The sequence below is a fragment of the Cavia porcellus genome, unplaced genomic scaffold, assembly GCF_034190915.1.
Source record: "Cavia porcellus strain 051 isolate PalLab524CR breed Dunkin Hartley unplaced genomic scaffold, mCavPor4.1 scaffold_10, whole genome shotgun sequence".
NCBI classification, from domain to species: Eukaryota; Metazoa; Chordata; class Mammalia; order Rodentia; family Caviidae; genus Cavia; species Cavia porcellus.
The window spans coordinates 71130559-71149590 of NW_026947493.1; the positions used below are offsets into that span (position 1 = coordinate 71130559).

General features: G+C 39.9%; 1 protein-coding gene across 1 annotated transcript in view; it reads right to left on the reverse strand.

The window, feature by feature from the left end:
* Positions 1 to 19032, reverse strand: part of Nipal2 (NIPA like domain containing 2) — a 78465-nt gene that overhangs the window by 11312 nt on the left and 48121 nt on the right. The window contains exons 5-7 of the mRNA XM_003479881.5: positions 17071 to 17192; positions 8172 to 8268; positions 131 to 266 (exon numbers count right to left, since the gene is read on the reverse strand). Coding sequence (XP_003479929.2) covers positions 131 to 266; positions 8172 to 8268; positions 17071 to 17192 — 355 coding nt within the window. The remainder of the gene's footprint in view (positions 1 to 130; positions 267 to 8171; positions 8269 to 17070; positions 17193 to 19032) is intronic.

The window sequence follows — 19032 nt, forward strand, 5'->3', positions numbered from 1 at the left end:
GTTCAGCTGTAGTCTGTTCACCCCTAGCAATCAAAGCTCATTTTAATTATCATCTGAAGTCAATTAAGACTAATGCGCAGAGAAGCACAGGAATGCTGAGAGACGAGCGAGGAGGTGGATGCTAACTTACTTGACTTGGAAAACACAAGATGCTATCATGATGATAAACATGACATAGAAGATGGGATACGTTAGCTGCATTTTATCCATCACAGAAAAAGTGATCATGCCTGAGACAGCTTTTACTGATATAACAGTCAATGAGGCTGGAAGAGAAAACAAAAACATAAGTAAAGCACGTATTTGAGACAGGACTATACACAGATCACAGGGTTGTGTGGGGGAGCACGACTGTCCTATGATGCTTGAAGGAGGGTGTGACACAAACCAAGCAGTAGCTCAGTTGCTCAAGCCGGCTGGACTTCAAATGTGTTTCAGCCAGCGGGAGGCCTGCTGAGGGCCTGCCTGGGTGGTTTTCTGATCTTTGGAGCAAGATGCTTACTTCCCAGCTCTGGCTGTTGAAAGGATGCTGGAGTTCCTGGTGCACGGCAAAAGGCAAAAACAATGAAGGGGGTGGGGAGGAAAAGCCAGCCTCTCCCCATGTCATTTATGGGAAAATATTAAACTGTACTGAAAAGCCAAATAGACGAGAGAACCAGAAGCTGGAAAGCAGCTTACTTTTTGAGTTTCCTAAGTGTTGTGCTAACTCTAAGTATGAGCCTCTTCTTAGATGCCTAGAAGTTTTATTAGAAATGCTTTTTGATGGATGACAATGGGCAGCTGGATCAGGGCTGAATATTAATTTCTAGGAGTGGACCCTACATCTAAGATTTACATAAGCAATATCTATTGATTGGCTGCATGAAAGGACTCATCTCTCGTGAGAAAGTATTTTTCGTGGGCTTTGAGTAGCAATTAAGAAAAATGAACTTGATAAAGCCACAGCACTGTGAAAGCATTGAATATTTTCTTCTTCTTGGATTTTCATAGGCAGAATATAGTACTTTTGTTCTGTCTCAGGTCTTTTGAAGTTCCCATTGCAAACAATCTGATAGTTTGGCTGAAACCCACAGAAAGTTCAGAAATTGTTTTTATATGAAATCAAAAGCATGGTTAAGGAGAAATATTTTCTTTGTTGCTGTTAATCTATTTTGTCATAATATATCTGAATATTTTCCTTTTAGCATTTGAAAAGGTACTATTTCTATATACATATAAAATACGTTTAACATAGCAGGTGAAGGCCAACCAGAAAGGGCTCCTATAGTTTCCTTTACCCAAACCTGAAAATATACTATACCTTGAAGGGTACTAGGGTACAATTTCATAATAAGCATTTTTTCAGTTGAAAGTCATAATTAATAAGGGAGACAAAGTGATAAATTCAAAAACAGAGCCCCAATCTGACCTCACAGCCAGGCTTCGCTCCAGCTTAAAATGTCTTTTGACCTGATTTTTTCACATATTTCAGATGTCTAGCTGACTGATTATGACAATAGTTACAGCTTAACTAATCTAGGAATTTTAAATATCCGTAGAGCTCTATGCATTGCTTGATGGTTTCGGTTGATAGGTCAGCTCTTCAAGGACCTTCGTTTTAACCCAAAATACTGCCTGGGATTGGAGCACAGTGTAGTCACAGTCTTGTGGTCTGAGCGCCTAAGTCTCCCAAAGGGATAATTAGTGGGAGAGGAGCTGGACACGCTGTTCCATTAGCCGCAGAGCCTCTGCGCTGCAGCAGGCCCCAAGGGTCTTTGAATTTAACCACCATGTGATCCTGAGTTATACTCAAACACCAAATAAAAACAAAACTAGAATTTTTAAATTAAATTGCTAAACAAACTGTCAATTTTTATAGTTAATTATTGTTTTTTCAAAGCATGCACAATCACCAGCTGGATAATCATGACTAGAACTGCAAGTTATTTCTTTTTTTCTCCTTTGGTACCAGGGATCAAATTTGCGACCTTGCACTTGCCAGGCAGGCGCTTATGCCACTGAGTGAAATCCTTGGCCCTGCAAGTTATTTCTACACTGGTGTCAAGTATTTTGAAGCTGTTTTGGAGGTGACTGGTGATCATAGGTGGATATACAACACTTAAATGTATCATTCTTGGGTACCTATATATACAGAGAAAAAAGGCTAGAAAACATTTATTAAGATATTGTTGTTTTGTTTTGTCTTGCTTTGTTTTGTTTCTCCCTCTAATATAGAAAGGATAGAAATACATGTTAAGACTCATGCATGTGTAGAACCTATAAACAGTTTATGAGAACTGATATGACACATGATGAAATGAACAGATACTTTGAAGAAAAAGAGACTTTAAAGTACCCAGTGCTGATCCTGAAGTGTCATAATGTGACACCCAGCAATAGTATTATTCTTTGTTCAGAGTGATTTTAGCATGCTTGGGTTTGTTCAATCTCAACATAATTGAAGATATGGATCACTGCATGTGTGTTAGGATTGATCACCATATTTCTAGGTTTTTGTTGGATAGTTGAACAGAACTGGTTGCGGCCTCACTGTTTGAATCCCCACTTTATATGCTCCACTTTAATATCTTGAATAACTATTTAAGAGGACAATCTGTAATCATCAACCAGTGATTTCTTACTGTTTATTTTTTCTTTGAAAGTATGTGCTATTTCTACCCATTTTCTGTTTTGTTTAGTCTTTCTTTAAATAAAGTTAAAAAAAAGACACTACAGTGTCCAGTGCTGATTCCAGAGTGTCATGATATAAAATCCAGCAATACTATTATTCTTTGTTCAGAATGACTTTAGCCTGCTTAAGTTTGTTTAATTTCAACATAAATGAAGATATGGATAACTGCATGTATGTTTAAGTGTATAGGGTTGACAACCATATTACTAAGCTTTTGTTGGATAGTTGAACAGAACAGTTTGCAGTCTCCCTGTTTGAATTCCCACTTTATATGTTCCACTTTTGTATCTTGAACAATTTGTAAGAGGACAGTATGTAAACATCAACTAGTGACTTATTACTGTTTATTTTTTCTTTGAATATATGTATTATTTCTACCCACTTTCTGTTTTGTTTAGTCTTTCTTTAAATAAAATTTTAAAAAAGATATTGTCAATTGTTTTATATAGCACTGCAAATAAGAATAAACTTTAAACTCATTTAAGTGTCTATAAAATTACATATTTATGAAAATACAGAAAATCTTGGCATAAAAAATTAAAAGCACCCATAATCTCAATACTTACACCCAAATAATTTTTAACATCTGGGTACATTATTATTTCTCTATTTTAAAATATGAATGTATCAAAACATGTGAATCATATGGAACACACTACTTAGGAGCCTATTTTCCATTACTATTAAATATTTTCTACACCACGAGGAATTCTTCCCAAGACTGACTTTTATTGGCTGTAAAGAATGCCTTTGTATGAATGTATGTAATTTATTTTGACAATTCTCTATTTTTGGATGTTTAGATTGAATCCATTTTCTTTTACTGTTAAATAGGAGGCAGCAGCAAGTGTTCTTGAATATAAATCTGTCTATCATTCTGCCTGCTTCCTTTGGAAAATCACATGAAAGGGAATTACTGTGTTGACAGCCACTGTGAAGCCTTCTGGAACATTCTGGCAGGCTGCCTTCCCAAGAATGCCAGCCCCACTGTCACACTGTGCCACAGCGCTCTGCACCAGGGGTTTCTACAGTTGTCTTAGTTTCTTTCTCTATTTTCCTAATTATCAACAATAAACAATTGTTCTATTACAGCACCATCATGTACCCTTGAAATTCAGTCCTCTTAGCTGATTCTTAGCTCTTCATCCTGTTGCAAGGACTTCTAGATGGCTAAGTCCTAGATCAGCGTCTCCCAGTTAAAGTCATCTTTCTGTTAATTCTGCCCAACTTTGACAAGTAGCCTGTGCTAAGGATAGAGATGAACTCTAAGCTTCCTCAGCTTCCTGACCTGTGTGAAGGACTCTGCTGAGAGACTTGGGACCTTTTCAGAGAGGAGGTCACAAGACTGTCACCAACTGCATACACCACACTGTGCAACACAGCTCCGGAGAACAGACAAACCCAACCCCATACCATGTTTTGCTGGAGATTTTGTTGGAATTCTAAGATTGCTAAGACAATAAATCTCAAACATCTTCAGCATAAAAAAATTAAGTATTTGAGATGATGGTTATGTTAATTAGCTTGATTTCATACCACATGGTATTCATAAATCATGGTATCATTTTGTGTATCCTAAATTTATACAATTATAAGTTGTCAAGTTGCAACTAAAATATGAGTGTGTGTGTGTGAGTGTGTGTGTGTGTTTAATAAAGACCACAAACACAGGCAAAGGGAGCCACTCCCTGGAAATCAGATCTCCTTCCTATGACTGCTCTCACTTTCTATTTATTTTTTGTTCCATTTTATATCCACCCTGCAATATTATAGCAACAATAAAGAAACACTCCACCTATCACGGCTACCCCTTCCCATTCGTTTCCAGCTTTTGCCTCATGTGCTTTCGATCACAATAAACACAGGAACAATGTTGTATATTTTTTCCACTTTATGTTACACTCTATGTTTTGAAGCTACTACATGACTTCCATATTCCTTTTTTTTTTTTTTATAAAAGTCACCACAAATCATTGTAAAAGACTCAAACAACAAATAGAACACAGTGAAGAGTGGGCATCTTCTCTCTTATTTCTTACTGTGATACGAACACTTCTAGTATTTCAGCGTGAAGTGCTTTATCAGGACTGGATATGCAACTTTTAACATGTCTTTCCAGCATCAACTGAGATAATTGTACAACATCAGCCTTCCATCCTTGTTGATGTATCATTGAAAAATAAAGTTGTATACATTTAAGGTGTACAACGTGATTATATATATATTTATATGAACTACTATTGTAATCAAGTTGGCAAATACATCCATCACCTCAAACAGCATCGTTGTGTTTATATGTAGTTAATTAATTTTATTGGTACATTTTAGATATACATAATGATCATAAATCATCATAGGTAATTTGTACCTGTACAAGATACATATCTTGATTTAAAGAAGAATTGAGAACATTTAATACCTACTCTCAGCAAAAGTTGAATATACAATACATTGTTGTGACCTGCAGTCATCATGCTGTACATGAGATCCTCAGAACTATTCATCTTGTGACTGAAAGTTTATATTACTTGACCAACAATTCAACATTTTCCTTCCAATTTGTCAGCACAGTAAACTACTTAATAATTTCCTAAAGAATCATCCTTTTAGTGCCACAATGAACTAACTAGTTAATTAACTAACTAGTTAACTAACATACAGTGATTGCTGTATGTACACAGTTCTAGGTAAAGTATATTTAGTATGAATAAAAGACGTAGACTGTACTTTCACAGAACTAGCCTGTGAGGAAGATAAACTCAGAGTATCCAGTTAACACAGAAGTAGACTGTGAGTATAAATCATCGTAAGTGCTACAAAGAAAAAGAACAAGTTTCACAAGATCATTTGGTCACGAACATGGGTTGCCCTGGCTTGACTTTGCTAATATTTCATTTGGGATTTTTTGTATCAATGTTTGGCAGTGAAATTAGTTCATAGTTTTCTATTTTTGTGCTATCTTTTTCAGAGTTGGGATCAATATTTTCTGATCATGTTTTAAGAACATGTGAAAATTGTCAAGGTTTGAAGACACTGTTTTTGAATCTGTGTCAGCATTAGCACTTTTTTTTAGGGTGTGGCTTTTCTAACAATTTTGTTTCTTCTAAAGTTACTTTCATTTAAAAAGTAAGTATTTGAGTTTTATGTAAATAAAAAGGAAGTAATTTATTTAAACTTTATTAAAATGTACATCCTTCCATCCATTTATCTCATCCATTCATCTCACTGTTGAATATTTGTGACTTTGTTTCTGAGAGATGATGTATTTCATTCGTTGCCCTTTAAGGAACTGATTCTTGGGCTTATTTATGAATTTGTTGCTATTCTATTTTCTGTTTCATAAATTTTTGCCTTTATCAACTGTTCCTTTCTGTCTCCCTTAGGTTTATTTCAGTATTTTTTCTGACTTCTTCAACTAAGTGCTTTAACTTAAATTTAAAACAACTAATTTCCTCCCAAGACAGCATTAGTGAATAACTGCAGGCTTTAGTACTGCTTTCACAATAATTTTAAAAATATGTGCCGCAGTGAAATTTTGTGTTTTCCTTTACTCAGCTGCAGCCCGAGAACTGTTAACATTTCCAGGTGGTAGGGTTTTGCTGGGTTCTATTTTTGTTATTATTTTCTGTTCTTATTTCACTGTGATCTGAAAACGTGGTCTGTACCATTTCAATTTCCTGAAATTTATTGAGGATCTTTTTAGTGACTATTATATAATTAACTTGTAAATGATACATAGGCACTGGAAAGAAAGTGTGTTCTGTTTTTGTATTTGTTCAGTATTAGAGGTACCAGTTCAACATTAAATATTCAGATCCTTACAAATAAGCAGTAAGCTTCTGAAATGTTTGAAAGTCACATTTATTTTGCCTCTATTTTGATGGTGGTTTCATTTTTTAATAAGCAAAATCACTAACTTGTGCAATAGTAAAATAAATATTCAGATCCTTAATTTTAAACATTTTTATTTCTACTTGTAAGAGCTTAGAGAAGCTATTTCCCTTAACATTAATATTTCTATTAACATAGTTTTGCAGTTTGCTGAAGCTTTTCTGTAGCATGTTGAGTGTAATGTTCTGGCTTAGACTCTCTTTTTTAATCAGGATAAATTTCATCCTTCTGTGACATTTGATATTTTCTGAATTGATTTCAACTTAGATAGTAATATCACAATCCCACTTTCTTCTACTTTCAAGTTACCTGTGTTATTTTGCTTTTAAAATTGATGTATGTGGCTGAAACATTTCAAAGCCAACAGAGCCATCAAGAGGGGAGCTGGTCCTGGAGCCCCTGTGCTAATCCTTAGTAGCTAATTATTTGCCAGTCCAGGGGTAAGAGGCCCCCAGAAGGAGCACCCCAGAGCCCTGACAGTGGCTGTTTGAATAACTCAGAGCTGAACCTATGCCCATAGGATCTTTTTCAAAATCAACTTGAGAGTTTCTCTGATGTCCAGTTTGAGAATCTCTTTTATTAGGTAAATTTATGCCATTTATATTTATGCTTATAACTGATATGTATGATCATAATTCTGGAAGTTAACTTATGTTCCTATTTAAAGTTCCCTTTATTTTCAGTGTTTTCCTATATACATATATTTTTCCTCTTTTTTTGTTGTTTGCTTTTGTTCTCTTTATCTGGTAACTCAGAAAAAAGAAAGAAAAAACTAAAGTTCCCTTTCTTTTTGTTATCTTCATTAACATTATACCTAAATACAGGGTAGAATACCATATTGTTTCTAGAAGTAATTATCATAAACTCAAACCCTCCAATCGAAAGGAGGTAGAGACCGAAAGTCCCAGCATTGCATTAGCATGGGGCCTGCAGCCTGCTTCAGCAGTGTGGATACAACCTACAAAGTTGTAGCAAACAATACTTGATGATTTACTGGCAAAGAAGAGGTAAAGGAAGAGTTATAAATAAATTTCTGAAAAGAGAATTTCTGAAGTGTTCTATGAGATATCCCAGTGTTGGTACATGAGAAGGAAGCAGAGTAGGAGGAAAGAAAGACACAGACAGAGAAATACATTAAAATAATGTGAATTATTAAAGTGTCAGATTTCCAGCCTTGCTAGGAACTTCTTTAAAGAACTAAATGAGTCGGTAAACAATGAATAAAAGAAACATGCTATTTATCTCATAGTAGCCATATTTTAAAGTTACCTAGGAAAATATAAACAGGATAGATCTCAGCAAGTAATTCCTCACCAAAAAGAATCAATTAAGTTCATTAGTTTGTTTCTTTTAATATCTTTCTGTTATTTGCTAAAAAGTTCTCAAATTTTCAGGAAGCAAAATTATCAAGAAAATCCTTAAATGTATATGTAAAGAATTAAATATATTTCAATTGAGTCATGCAAAGCATAATTTGTGTAATTTAGACTGTTTCTTTCTATAGATCAGAAACAGTGATAAAGGAATAGAATACTCAAGCTGTGTCCTTCAAATCCCATTTATGACTTAGCAGGCCCTCGCTGGACAACAGCACAAAACACGTGCTTACCTAGAAGCGCCACCAGCGTTAGCAGAATCACAATGTGCTTCATTCCTTTTCTTTTATGGAAGTACAGGAGAATGCAGAAGATCAATATTTCAAAAATCTAGAGAAAGAAAAGATGAAAAAAGAGCTAAGTTATGCCATATGAGGTCTTCAAAATGCCACACTTTCTGATTTTACAACAGTCCCATAACAGTTGAGGCTGACTGTGGTTTCTTTTTTTTTTTTTTTTATCGGTACCAGGGATCGAATTCACGACCATAGGCTTGCAAGGCAGGCACTTATGCTGCTGAGCTAAATCCCCAGCCCCCTGACTGTGGTTTCTAAGGACGACTGTAAACACAGGAGAACACAGGCCAGGCCGCAGCCATGGGCACTCAGAGCGTTCACCTATCCGCCTGACTGTCCGGTGCTGGGCCCTGGACCGCCAGTCTCAGTTCCCTAGACTCGTCCACATGCATGCTTAACAGCTGCTGCACACAATGCGGGCAACACCTACCCCTGACTGCCTGCTTCCCAGCTGGGACTCCTGGGGCCTCTGCTCAGTATCTGTCCTGTCACCCAAGCCAAAGATTCCTCTCTCTTCTTTTCTCTCCATCATCCTCTCTGGACTATGCAACAACAATAATCTGATTTGTCTCTGATTTTATAACCATCCGGCCAGTCAGCAACCAGAAGAATCATTTAAAAATACAACTAGTCTGAGCAACTATTAGGAGGATAACCATATACAATATAGCAAATATGGGGGATTTCCGTCTGTCCTGTTTTTGAAATCTAATATTGTTCTCACTGTTTTGTTTTGTTCCGATTTACTTTTTTGCTTTATTCAATGTGCTGTTTTTTTTTTTTTTTTTTTGTCTTTTTCCTTTTTATCGGTACCGGGGATCGAATTCATGACTGCCTGCTTGCAAGGCAGGCCCTTATGCCGCTGAGCTAAATCTCCCAGCCCCCAATGTGCTGTTTTGAATTGGTTTTATTCTGTTTTGTTTTGATTTTACTGTCTCTGATGGAATGGACAACTATTGTGAAGATAACAAGGTGTACTATGGTGGCCATTGTTAATTTCCTATTATCCAGCTTTGAAGTTCTGTACCACCTTCCCTGTTTTGATTGGCTTTATTCTGTTTTGTTTCATTGTTTCGCTATCTTCAAAATAAAATAAAAAATACAAATTTAACTGGCATAATGAAATATTTAACTCACAGAGAATAGATATGCTCTACATGTATTTACAGTAATAATATGACAGGTACTCATACGACCTCCACCCAACTTAAACAAGAACCTACCAATCTCTTGGGAGCCTCTCGGGTGTCACCCACCACCCACCACGCTGTGCATCCCAGGAGCCGCTGTGCTGAGGTCCACACTCACCATTCAGTTTTTAAACTGCCTTATCATATTTGACATAGTCCCGAACAACTTGTTTCTTTTTGCACATGCTTGGCCTTCGTTATCCTAATGGAATAGTTTTTACTGTGCATTATGTTTATGCAATCTATCTAGGATGTTACTGGTAGTAAAAATATAAATCAAACCTAAGTATTCTTTTGCTTGAAATTTCTTTGGTTTTCTATCCCATTTAAATTAAAACCCAGTTAGCTCCTGGAAAATAAAACCCAGTCAACTTCTTGGACTATATTTTGTACCATTCATTTCTGGATGGTCGACTCTGTGCCAGGCACAATGGAGTCTGTCTTCTTTTCTTTTTTCCCTCCTCTCCCCTCCCCTCCCCTCCTCTCCCCTCCCCTCTCCTCCCCTCCCTCCCCTTCCCTCTCTTCTCTTCTCTTTCTTTCCTTCCATTCTTCCTTCCTTCCATCCTCTCTCCCTCCTTCCATCCCTCCCTTTCCTTTCTTCCTTGCTCTTTGCAGCTCTCTGTCCCTGCCTTTGAGCCTTTGCACTAACCATGCTTTTTGGGCAACAGCTCCTAGGTGCTGCTCTCAGCTAGAATCTGACCTCTTCTGAGAGGTCTCCTGACTACTCTGATCTAAAAGAGCCACCCAGTCACATGTCACACCTGCTTCAGGTAGCAGCCTTCTCACTGCCTGGTGCGTTTCCTGTTCACACACACTGTGTGTTTTGTCCGTCTCCCCCACCGGAATGCCAGCTCAGGGAAAACAGGGACTCATCTGTGCTTCCCACCTAGCACACAGCTTAATAAGTATTATGCAATTAATACATAAATTACACCTCAAATGTATTACAAATAACTTAAAGAGACCTAAAGTCTAATAAACTGAGTGTTCATAAACATAGCTGAGTGAAAGTCTAAAATGTTGCTACCCTTAAGAAAACTCTTAGTGTAATTTTGAATTGTCTCCGATGAAGAATATTTTGTAGTCCTTACCATAACCTGAAGCCAAGTTATCATTATTATTTTTATAAGAGATGGTATCCTTGGACCAAAGTCATAAACATGAAGGCTTTTCTGACAGCAGACAAATAAAAGTACCAATTTTTTTCTTAGAAACGCTGAAGGGAGAAATTTCCAGGACTGCGCTTTACTCACAGAGTCTTCTCTAAGTCAACTTGGATTTCTGCTGCAGTTCAAAGTTCTGCTTGTTGGTTTGTGTCTTTCTGTAATTCTTCGCGGACAATGGCAAGCAGCAGGTCTGTATCTTTGTCATTTTAAAAGCTTTTCATCTAATATGGAAGATTAAATCATCCATTGGGCTTTTCTTCTCCTGGAAGATTAAACCAATTATTTTCACTTTTCCTTACTGGACTCATCTGCCAGGCCTTTAATTTAATGGAGCCACGCTACAAAGGCAATTAAGGTGCCTTCTCTAATGCTGTATCAAAACACGGGTGTGCCAGTCTCTCTGCTCTTCATCCACTTAACAGGAGACCCCTGTGGGCCTGGTGACCCCAGCCCCAGGCCAGGCCTCTGCTCTTCACCTGCGGCCACCCCAGCCTGCTCCCACCAGCATTGCAGTTGTTGCCGGAGGACAGCAGGTTCTTCCCGCACCAACGCTCAGTGCATGGTAGCTGCACCTGCTTGCAGGCGGACTCTTGATTTTGGTGGGGCTGAGGGTAGTTGCTGTTAGTTCTAAAAACCATGTATGCTTTTTTAGCTCCCGGGAACAAAATACTCAGGCAGTATGAATTAATGTTAATGTTTTTCCACAACATTAAAAACTATCCATATTAAAGAAGTATGATTTCACGGTCTCTGTGCTCCAGGAAAAGCCTGCCTTGCTGACTGTTGTCTGTGAGGTGAGACAGAAACAGCTCTTCCTGGGTACCCACGGCATGCTGTGTCCTGACCACAGACCTCTCCTGTCCTGATGCACACGATCCTCGTGACCACCTCGGGAGGTGGGCGCCACCACTGTCCCCACTTTACAAGTGACGAAGTTGGGCTCGAGAGGTTAAATGACAGACCTGGTAGGCAGCAGGGGCCCAAAGAGGTGCCGTGGGGATTGTATCCCGGTGACACCAGTGAGCCCAACATGAGTCCTCAAAGCAGAGATGCTTCCCAGGTGGTGGAGGGAGGCAGCTGCGGAAAACAAACGCAGGTCAGGGAACTGACCTTGAAGCTCTGGGAAGCAAGGAGACCGAGTCTGTCCTGGAGGATCCGGCAAGGAGACAGCCTGCCGGCACCTTGGTCTGACTGTGGTGGGACCTGGGCTGACTTCTGACCTAGAAAAGTGCAGGAAGGCATCTGTGTTGTTTTAAGCCGCTAAGTGTGTGACGATCCGTTGCCAGGGTAACAGAGAAGGAATGCAGGTTTTGGTACCTAAAGTCTTTCCAGGGGAACTGATTTCAGGATTGCTGGGTTGGTTCTCTCACTAGACTTGCAGGCACCAGTCACCCTGTTTTCAGTGGTGAGAAGGTACTGACAGTCCAAGGGGTGATTTGGTGACAGAAACACGTAATTCCCCACTGGAGGCCCCCTTCCAGTATCCAAATCCGAGCCCGAGTTCCCTCCTCTTCAGTCTGTAGGTTCTTTCCTGAAAGCATAAGCCTTCGACACGGCTTTCTTGGTTCACAAGAAATGAGCTCTGCCGAGGTTCTCTCCACGGCCAAGTCTGGATGAAGATTTGGTCCTTTGTAATCAGCTTTGCTAACTCTGTGCTGAGCGGTGTTTAGTGAAGTGTGCTGGATGGCGCGAGTCCCCAGAGAACAGGGAGCACAGCCTGCTTTGGAGTTCTGGCTTTCCCACTTCATATTTCTGTGATTTTGTGCAAGTTTCCGAGCCTCTTTAAGGTCTGAGACCTCTTTAAGGTCTCAGTTTCCCCAACTGTGAGTCGCAGAGGTAACGGTGGCCATGTGTGAAGCTTTTCTGCAGGTAAAGCTCAGGCTGCAGTTGGAGCCACACTTGGACCCCTGTACCACAGCGATGTTTCCTGTGCAGGCCCCCAAGTGCTACTCACATCCAGACGACAAAGCAAAAGACATCAAGCAAGAGACATTAACGCTGTATAAAAACACACAGTTTTCTCCCTTCAGGTTCTTAACACCTGATGGTGGGTTTTGAAGCAGGTTTTGCCAGAAAAGCTGACTTAATAATCGGCTTTGGGATATAGAATTACTCCAAATGACAGGGTTGGCTCCGGCTTCTGCTGATTTAATTTTTTTTTTTTTGGTCTGGAGGAGAGAAAGTGAGCACCATGCAGATTATTTTGTGAAGGATTTTATGTTCATAACAGAGGTTTCAGTTTGAATAGTCTGTTGGAAAATCTGGGTGGGCAACACGGCCTGCCAAAGAACATGAAGTAATTGAAGCTTAGGGCTGTGTTTCCTCGTGTGGACTTTGCAGAACACGTTAATAGGTATTGTTCAAAAAACAGTCCTTCAAGAAAAGGGTGCTTGGGTCGCAGAGCCCATGGTATGCAGGACTAACAAAATTAAACCTCTCTCTCTTTTTCAAGGACTTCTAGTTTCCCATCTGCTGGCAGATACGATGGATTCTGTCATGGTCCCCTCAGAGAGACCATCTTGTACAATATCTCCGAGCCAGTTTGACCTTGGAACCCCACTCTGTTTGCTCTTCAGTAAGCTCTACAATTGAGTACTATGCATCTGTGGCAGCGACGGGAAAGGCTGTGATAGTGAGGGGCCAAAGCACACTTCATTCCTCCAGGTCTGGGAGACACTGGATCTCCAGTCCTCTACCTGCACAGGAAGACCAGACCAGAGGACGAGCTCCCCAGCCACGCTGCAGGGAGACAATGAAAACCTTAAAGGCAAACCAGTTGGGTCCAGGTAAACACGTGTGGGAAGGGTGAAATGGGCCAGTCTGTAGGGCAATCTTACAGTCTCTTTGATGAGAAATGTAACACTTATTAAGACTTCTACACTGAGAGGCTGAGACAGGAGGACCACAAATTTGAACGTAGTCTGTGCAATTTAGGGAGATCTCAAATCTCAAAACAAAAATAAATAAAGGCCTGGGGATGTTACTCAATGAGAAGACCATAGGCTCAATGTCCAGTACTGAAAAAGAAAGAACTTTTAAACATTTGTATTCATCTTAATTATATATGCAGCACAAGAAGGCATTTGAAATGCCTTTACTGTGTGTAATATATAAATGGATGAACGATTCATCAAAGCGTTGTCTTGATTGCTGTAATTATGATCTCTGGAGTTGTACTTTGCATAAAAAGCAGAGTCTGTCCTATCTGAGAATTAAATGTTAACTACCTAGATGTTTAAAAGGTTTAAACCAGACCAGCTCAAGATCTTATATATAATTGGCCATTCCTTGTCTTCAGAGATTCCACTATATAATGGATTAAATTACAAAATTACATGGATCTATTCTTTTTAAAGGCTAATACCAACAGAACTGTTTAAATGTGACTTTATTAAGACTTACTTTATGCTATCTTATAAATACCTAGGATTACTTACATTTTTCTGTGTTCTGTTTACTTTTCTTTCTTTCTTTTCTTTGAGACAGGGTCTCCTTTTGGCCTTGAACTCACTATGTAGCCCAGGATGGCCTCGAATTTGCAGCAATCCTCCTGCCTCTGTCTCCTGAGTGATGGGATTACAGGCATGTGCCACCTCATCAGTGTTTTATTTTATTTTATTTAAAGATAGGGTCTCACTAGGCAGCTATTTACTTTCAAACATACTTTCATTATCATAATATGAGTTTACAGAAGGATAACTCTCTCCCAGCACTGTTCAATTCCTGCTGTGGAAATCCCTCCCCATAATCTCAGGGTCCAATCGATTGAATGGATGAGTAAATGAATTTAAATGTTGACTTTGGAAGGTGGCAAAATGTAATTAATTCCAGTTATTTTGGTAGAAGTATAGTTTGATAAAAAGTAGCTTTTTTTTCTTTTAAAATGTTTCCTCTGGTGTTAAAGCAGCACAAGACACATCATTACCAAACAATGCAGTTTATTCCAGGAAATAAGCCTTGATACATCTTTAATCTCTAAAGGATTCAACCCAGGCTATTAATTTTCTGGTCACAGGCTATGTCACTCTTTTTACTGGAATGAAGAATTTCTTTCTTGCCTGCAGGCACAAAGTAGTAATGTGTTGGTAGGACTTCAAGTCTGGCCTATCATGAAATATTCAACACAGTACAAAGAACAGAAGTAAATCACAGAAATTAAAACTCCTGCTAGTGCTCACAGCTGATTGATGAAAGATGTGAAGACTGTGGACAATTGGAAAATGAATGGGGCAGGGAGGAAGGAACAGACTATGACAGACTTTGGGAAGACTAATCTGAGCTGGGAAGTCCATCCTTCCCTAAAATTTAGAAGGCAGCAGAGGCTAAGGGAAGAGGCAGGAAGTGACAGAGTTCAGGAAGAAGCAAAACGCTTGAGAGTGAAACTCGAGGTCATGATACACCAGGACAAGGTATTTCATGAGGCAGGACATTAGGGCTCACAGCTGGCTGACCGACCTGTGATAATTCTCTCTCTGAAGTGGTCCACAGCTTGCTGAAATAGAACCAATACACTAAACAGATAAAACATAATGTAGCCTGGGGAAAGCTCATAAAATACAGCAACCAACTGGAAATAACTTCACAGAAAAGGCCCCAGCGGAGCTGTGTCTGTGAGAGGGGTTTGCCTGTGACAGAGCTGGAAGGGATGGGTCAAAGGAGACGGGGGACTCTGCTGGCAGAAGGAACCACAAGGGCACCGGCTTACATGGTGGAGCAGTGCTGAGGGAGAAGATGTGTTTTTAGGAGGATACTTAGAGCCACAGCAGGGGAGGCAGACTCATTAAGACGCTGCTACAGTTGTCTGAGCAAGAGATGATGAAGGTGTGGGACAGTAAAAGAGGGGTCAAGTTCAAGGGACTTTCAAGTGGAGGGCAGGGCAGAAAGGAGGTGGGCAGGAGCCACGTGTGTCTCAGAGATAACTCGGGAGGCTGCTACAGGAAATGTAAGAGAGCAGAGTTCGGAGAGGGAGACCCGGAGTTCAACCTCATGCCACATCTGAGAGACCTCTGGAACATTCGGGCAGGGAGGAGTGACGAGCAGACAGAAGAGGGCGCGGAAAGAGAGGCAGGTCTGGGTCTGGAAGGAGGATGATGTGGGGGAGAGCTTCAGAGAGGATACACAGGCCTGAAGTGCTGGCAGAGGCAGAGAGGCTCCGAGGGCCTGGGAGGAAGAGGAGGAAGGGAAACCACGGGGAGGATGGTGCAGGAGAGAGGCGCCAGGCGGTATGTCCAGGCGGTGGGCATGGGTGAACCCCACGCTGGTTCAAGAAGGACCCAGATCAAACAAAGCAGTTCTGCTGGGCAGTATGGGAAGAGGGCGTTCCCAGACTTTAGAGTGTGGTAAAGCAGGAGTGGATGGAGCTGGGAGTGGACAGGGCCAACGAGCACGGAGGATTTGGAGTCAGTTTTGGTGGCGAATGAAGAAGGGAAATAGGGTGTGTAGTGCATGAAGGATTTTTTTAATGGGACAGGGGAACCTAAGTATCCTTGTAGGGTGAGAGAAAGGAGGAAAGAATGAGACTATAAAGTGAAAGGATCTGAATATTGGTGTGCCAGTGGCCAGAATGACAGTCAGAGACAGTGGGATACATGGAATTCTTGTCACAGACCAGGAATTGCTGCTGTATTATCCTGGGTTACACTTCAGCAGAGGTCACCGGACAGTATGTCCCGGTAAATGCCAGTGTCATACCCCACCCCCATGCTAGGATTAAGTCTAGGGCTTATGCAGGCGAGGCAAGCCCTGTGCCGCGGAGCTATATCCCTGGTACTTTTTATTTTGAGAGAGGGTCTCACTAAGTTATCCAGGGTGGCCTCGAACTTGTGATAACGGGGATTACAGGTCTGCTCCAAGGCATCCGGCTTCAATTCGTGGCTTTAATGTCACACTTTTACCTGCTAGCCACATAAAGTAGGACCACACTGTTGTGCTTTTAATGACAGAGGCCTGGAACAGGGAGCTTTCTGAGGTCACTGTGAATCCTAAAAATGTATAGCTCAATATGATTTGATTCTTTTAGCAAATGTACTATTTTACCAATTCAGTTCTTGGTTAAATACCCAGCCAGATGATCCCAATTTTCTTCTTATAACACTCTCTTTCTAGAATAGTCTTATTCTCTAATCTCAGTTGACTTCCTTAACAAGTTATATATCAACCATTTCTATCACAGTTCCCTTTTTATAGTCGCGACTATAAAATTAAAACCTTCAGTTAATGGTAAACGTCTAAAGCAGCACGATTTGTTTTTTCTTTACATATCACTCAGGCTTGTATTCCTGCTGCCTATTCCTCTCTTACTGCATGGATCTCAAAAAGAACTCTTTTGAAGATGCTTCTACTGTTGACTCAGCATTTCAAAGTATTAGTCAAATACACTTACGTTTTATAAGCTATTAGTGTGACAGGAAGAGGTTGTATCAGTCCTCTAACCCCTGGAGGTGCTGGTGGTCTCGATAATAAAATATCTATAGTTCTTACCACATAGATCAGGAACTGCCAGCCAACAAAGTAATACTGTACTCTTCTTGCTGAGACAGCCTGAGTTATATTTGGAGCAAAGTTCACCAACAAATATGCTCCTGCAATGGCCAATGTCATACCTTAAATAAAACAAAAAGACAAAGTTGACAAGGGACACTCAGGTTTGTGTTGATACAAACATCACTTAGAGATGGAGCGCTAGTTGTCAAGCCATGGATGGTCCCACCCTATAAAAATATGATTCATCAAACCACTCTTAGAGAGTATCACAGGTTCACTGAAAGGTTATCTTCAAGGCTGGCCTGCTGTTATCTTCAAGCCCAGGCATGGATGGAGCAGGAAGTAACTTTTGGTTTCCCTCTGTTGTCCCAGTGAATCCTGGCCTCCTAGGGAAGTTTTCCCAGAGGGTAGAGCTGGTCAGACCGTGTGCATGTAGAGACCTGAAAACCCCTCCCACAGGCTGACTGTTTCCACGTGGGCCAATAAATCACGGTGGCCCTGGGTCCCGGAAGTGAAGTCCACCTACTCATCTCAGGCGGCTCTATACCCACACAGGTGATGTCACCCTCGGAAACTGCATTCACTGGAGTCCTTTTAGCAGGAGGAACAATGGTGATCACTGGCCTACATTTTAATTAATCATACCTAGGATCTAGAATTCCAAGATCAGCTTAGTAAAAACAAATGACATCAGAAATCCAATGACAGGAGTGTGTTCCTATCATCAGTTAAGCATTACTAAAAATAGATGAAGGGAATGCGGGTGGGAGGCGTGGCCACCACAGGAGGGCGGAAAGGAGGACTTGCCTTTCAGATACGTCTAAAAACTGCTTATTTACCTATAATCAGCAGCCTGGGATAAATTGGTGATAGTAGCATTTTTCAGGTGCCACACTTGAAAACATTATCCCGCTCATTTCATCACTGAGATCAGCATTGTTGTGGATATAATTTACAATCAGCATTGATTCCAACCTAAAACAATTTAGGCTGTGTACAAAGTCTCATGGTGTGAGGGCACCAATTTCCTAATCCTCCTCACAGCATGATTTACATTTTGAACACTAGTTTCTAAGAATGGATAGCGTTGGTTACTTTTCATTTTTCTGTACTGAGAATTGAACACTTTTCACATGCCAGGCAGGTGCTATACCGTTGAGCTGTATCTCCAGCCTCATAGCGTTGGGGTTTTGCACACAAGCTACACAGTGCCTATTCAGGATATTTTAGAAGCTATAAACAAGTTTTTAAAAAATTTATTCTATAATACTTTGTGAAGACAAAGGTTATATACATAATTTTGAAGTTATTTCTAATAAGAACTTTTATAGTGAAAAACAGTATACATTATTAAACACTGCAACAAAAGCAAAATAATGAAAATCATATATAAGATCATGGGGGAAAATTACTGGTCAGCCCTTTTCCTTGGGACAAAAAGATTATATAATATAGTTATTCTGAATTAGGTTGGATGGAAGGGATTTTTATTATTTTATTTTATTTTTTGGTACTGGGAATTGAACTTAGGGCCTTGAGCTTGCCAGATAGGCATTGCACCACTGAGCAACATCTCTGGTCCAAGGAAGATATTTGCATATTTATTTATTTATTTTAAAGAGGATAAAACAGAATAAAATTAATCAAAACAAACCTGTGTAAAAGATACAGGCCTTCAAAATGTTACAAAATCAACAATAGTTTCCATAATGCCTTTTGATGTCTTCAGAATAGCTGCAGATAACTTTGGTCATAGTAAAAATCAAACAGAACAGAATAGAATAGAAACAATTAAAACAAAACAATGAATACACTAAAGCACTTCAAAATAAGCCGATAGTAAATCCAAGATTGCCACCATAACGTATCTTGCTGTCTTTGAAATAGCTGCTCCTGCCATCAGATTGGACATAATCAAACAAAACAAATCAGAATAAAACCCAACCCAATAAAACAATG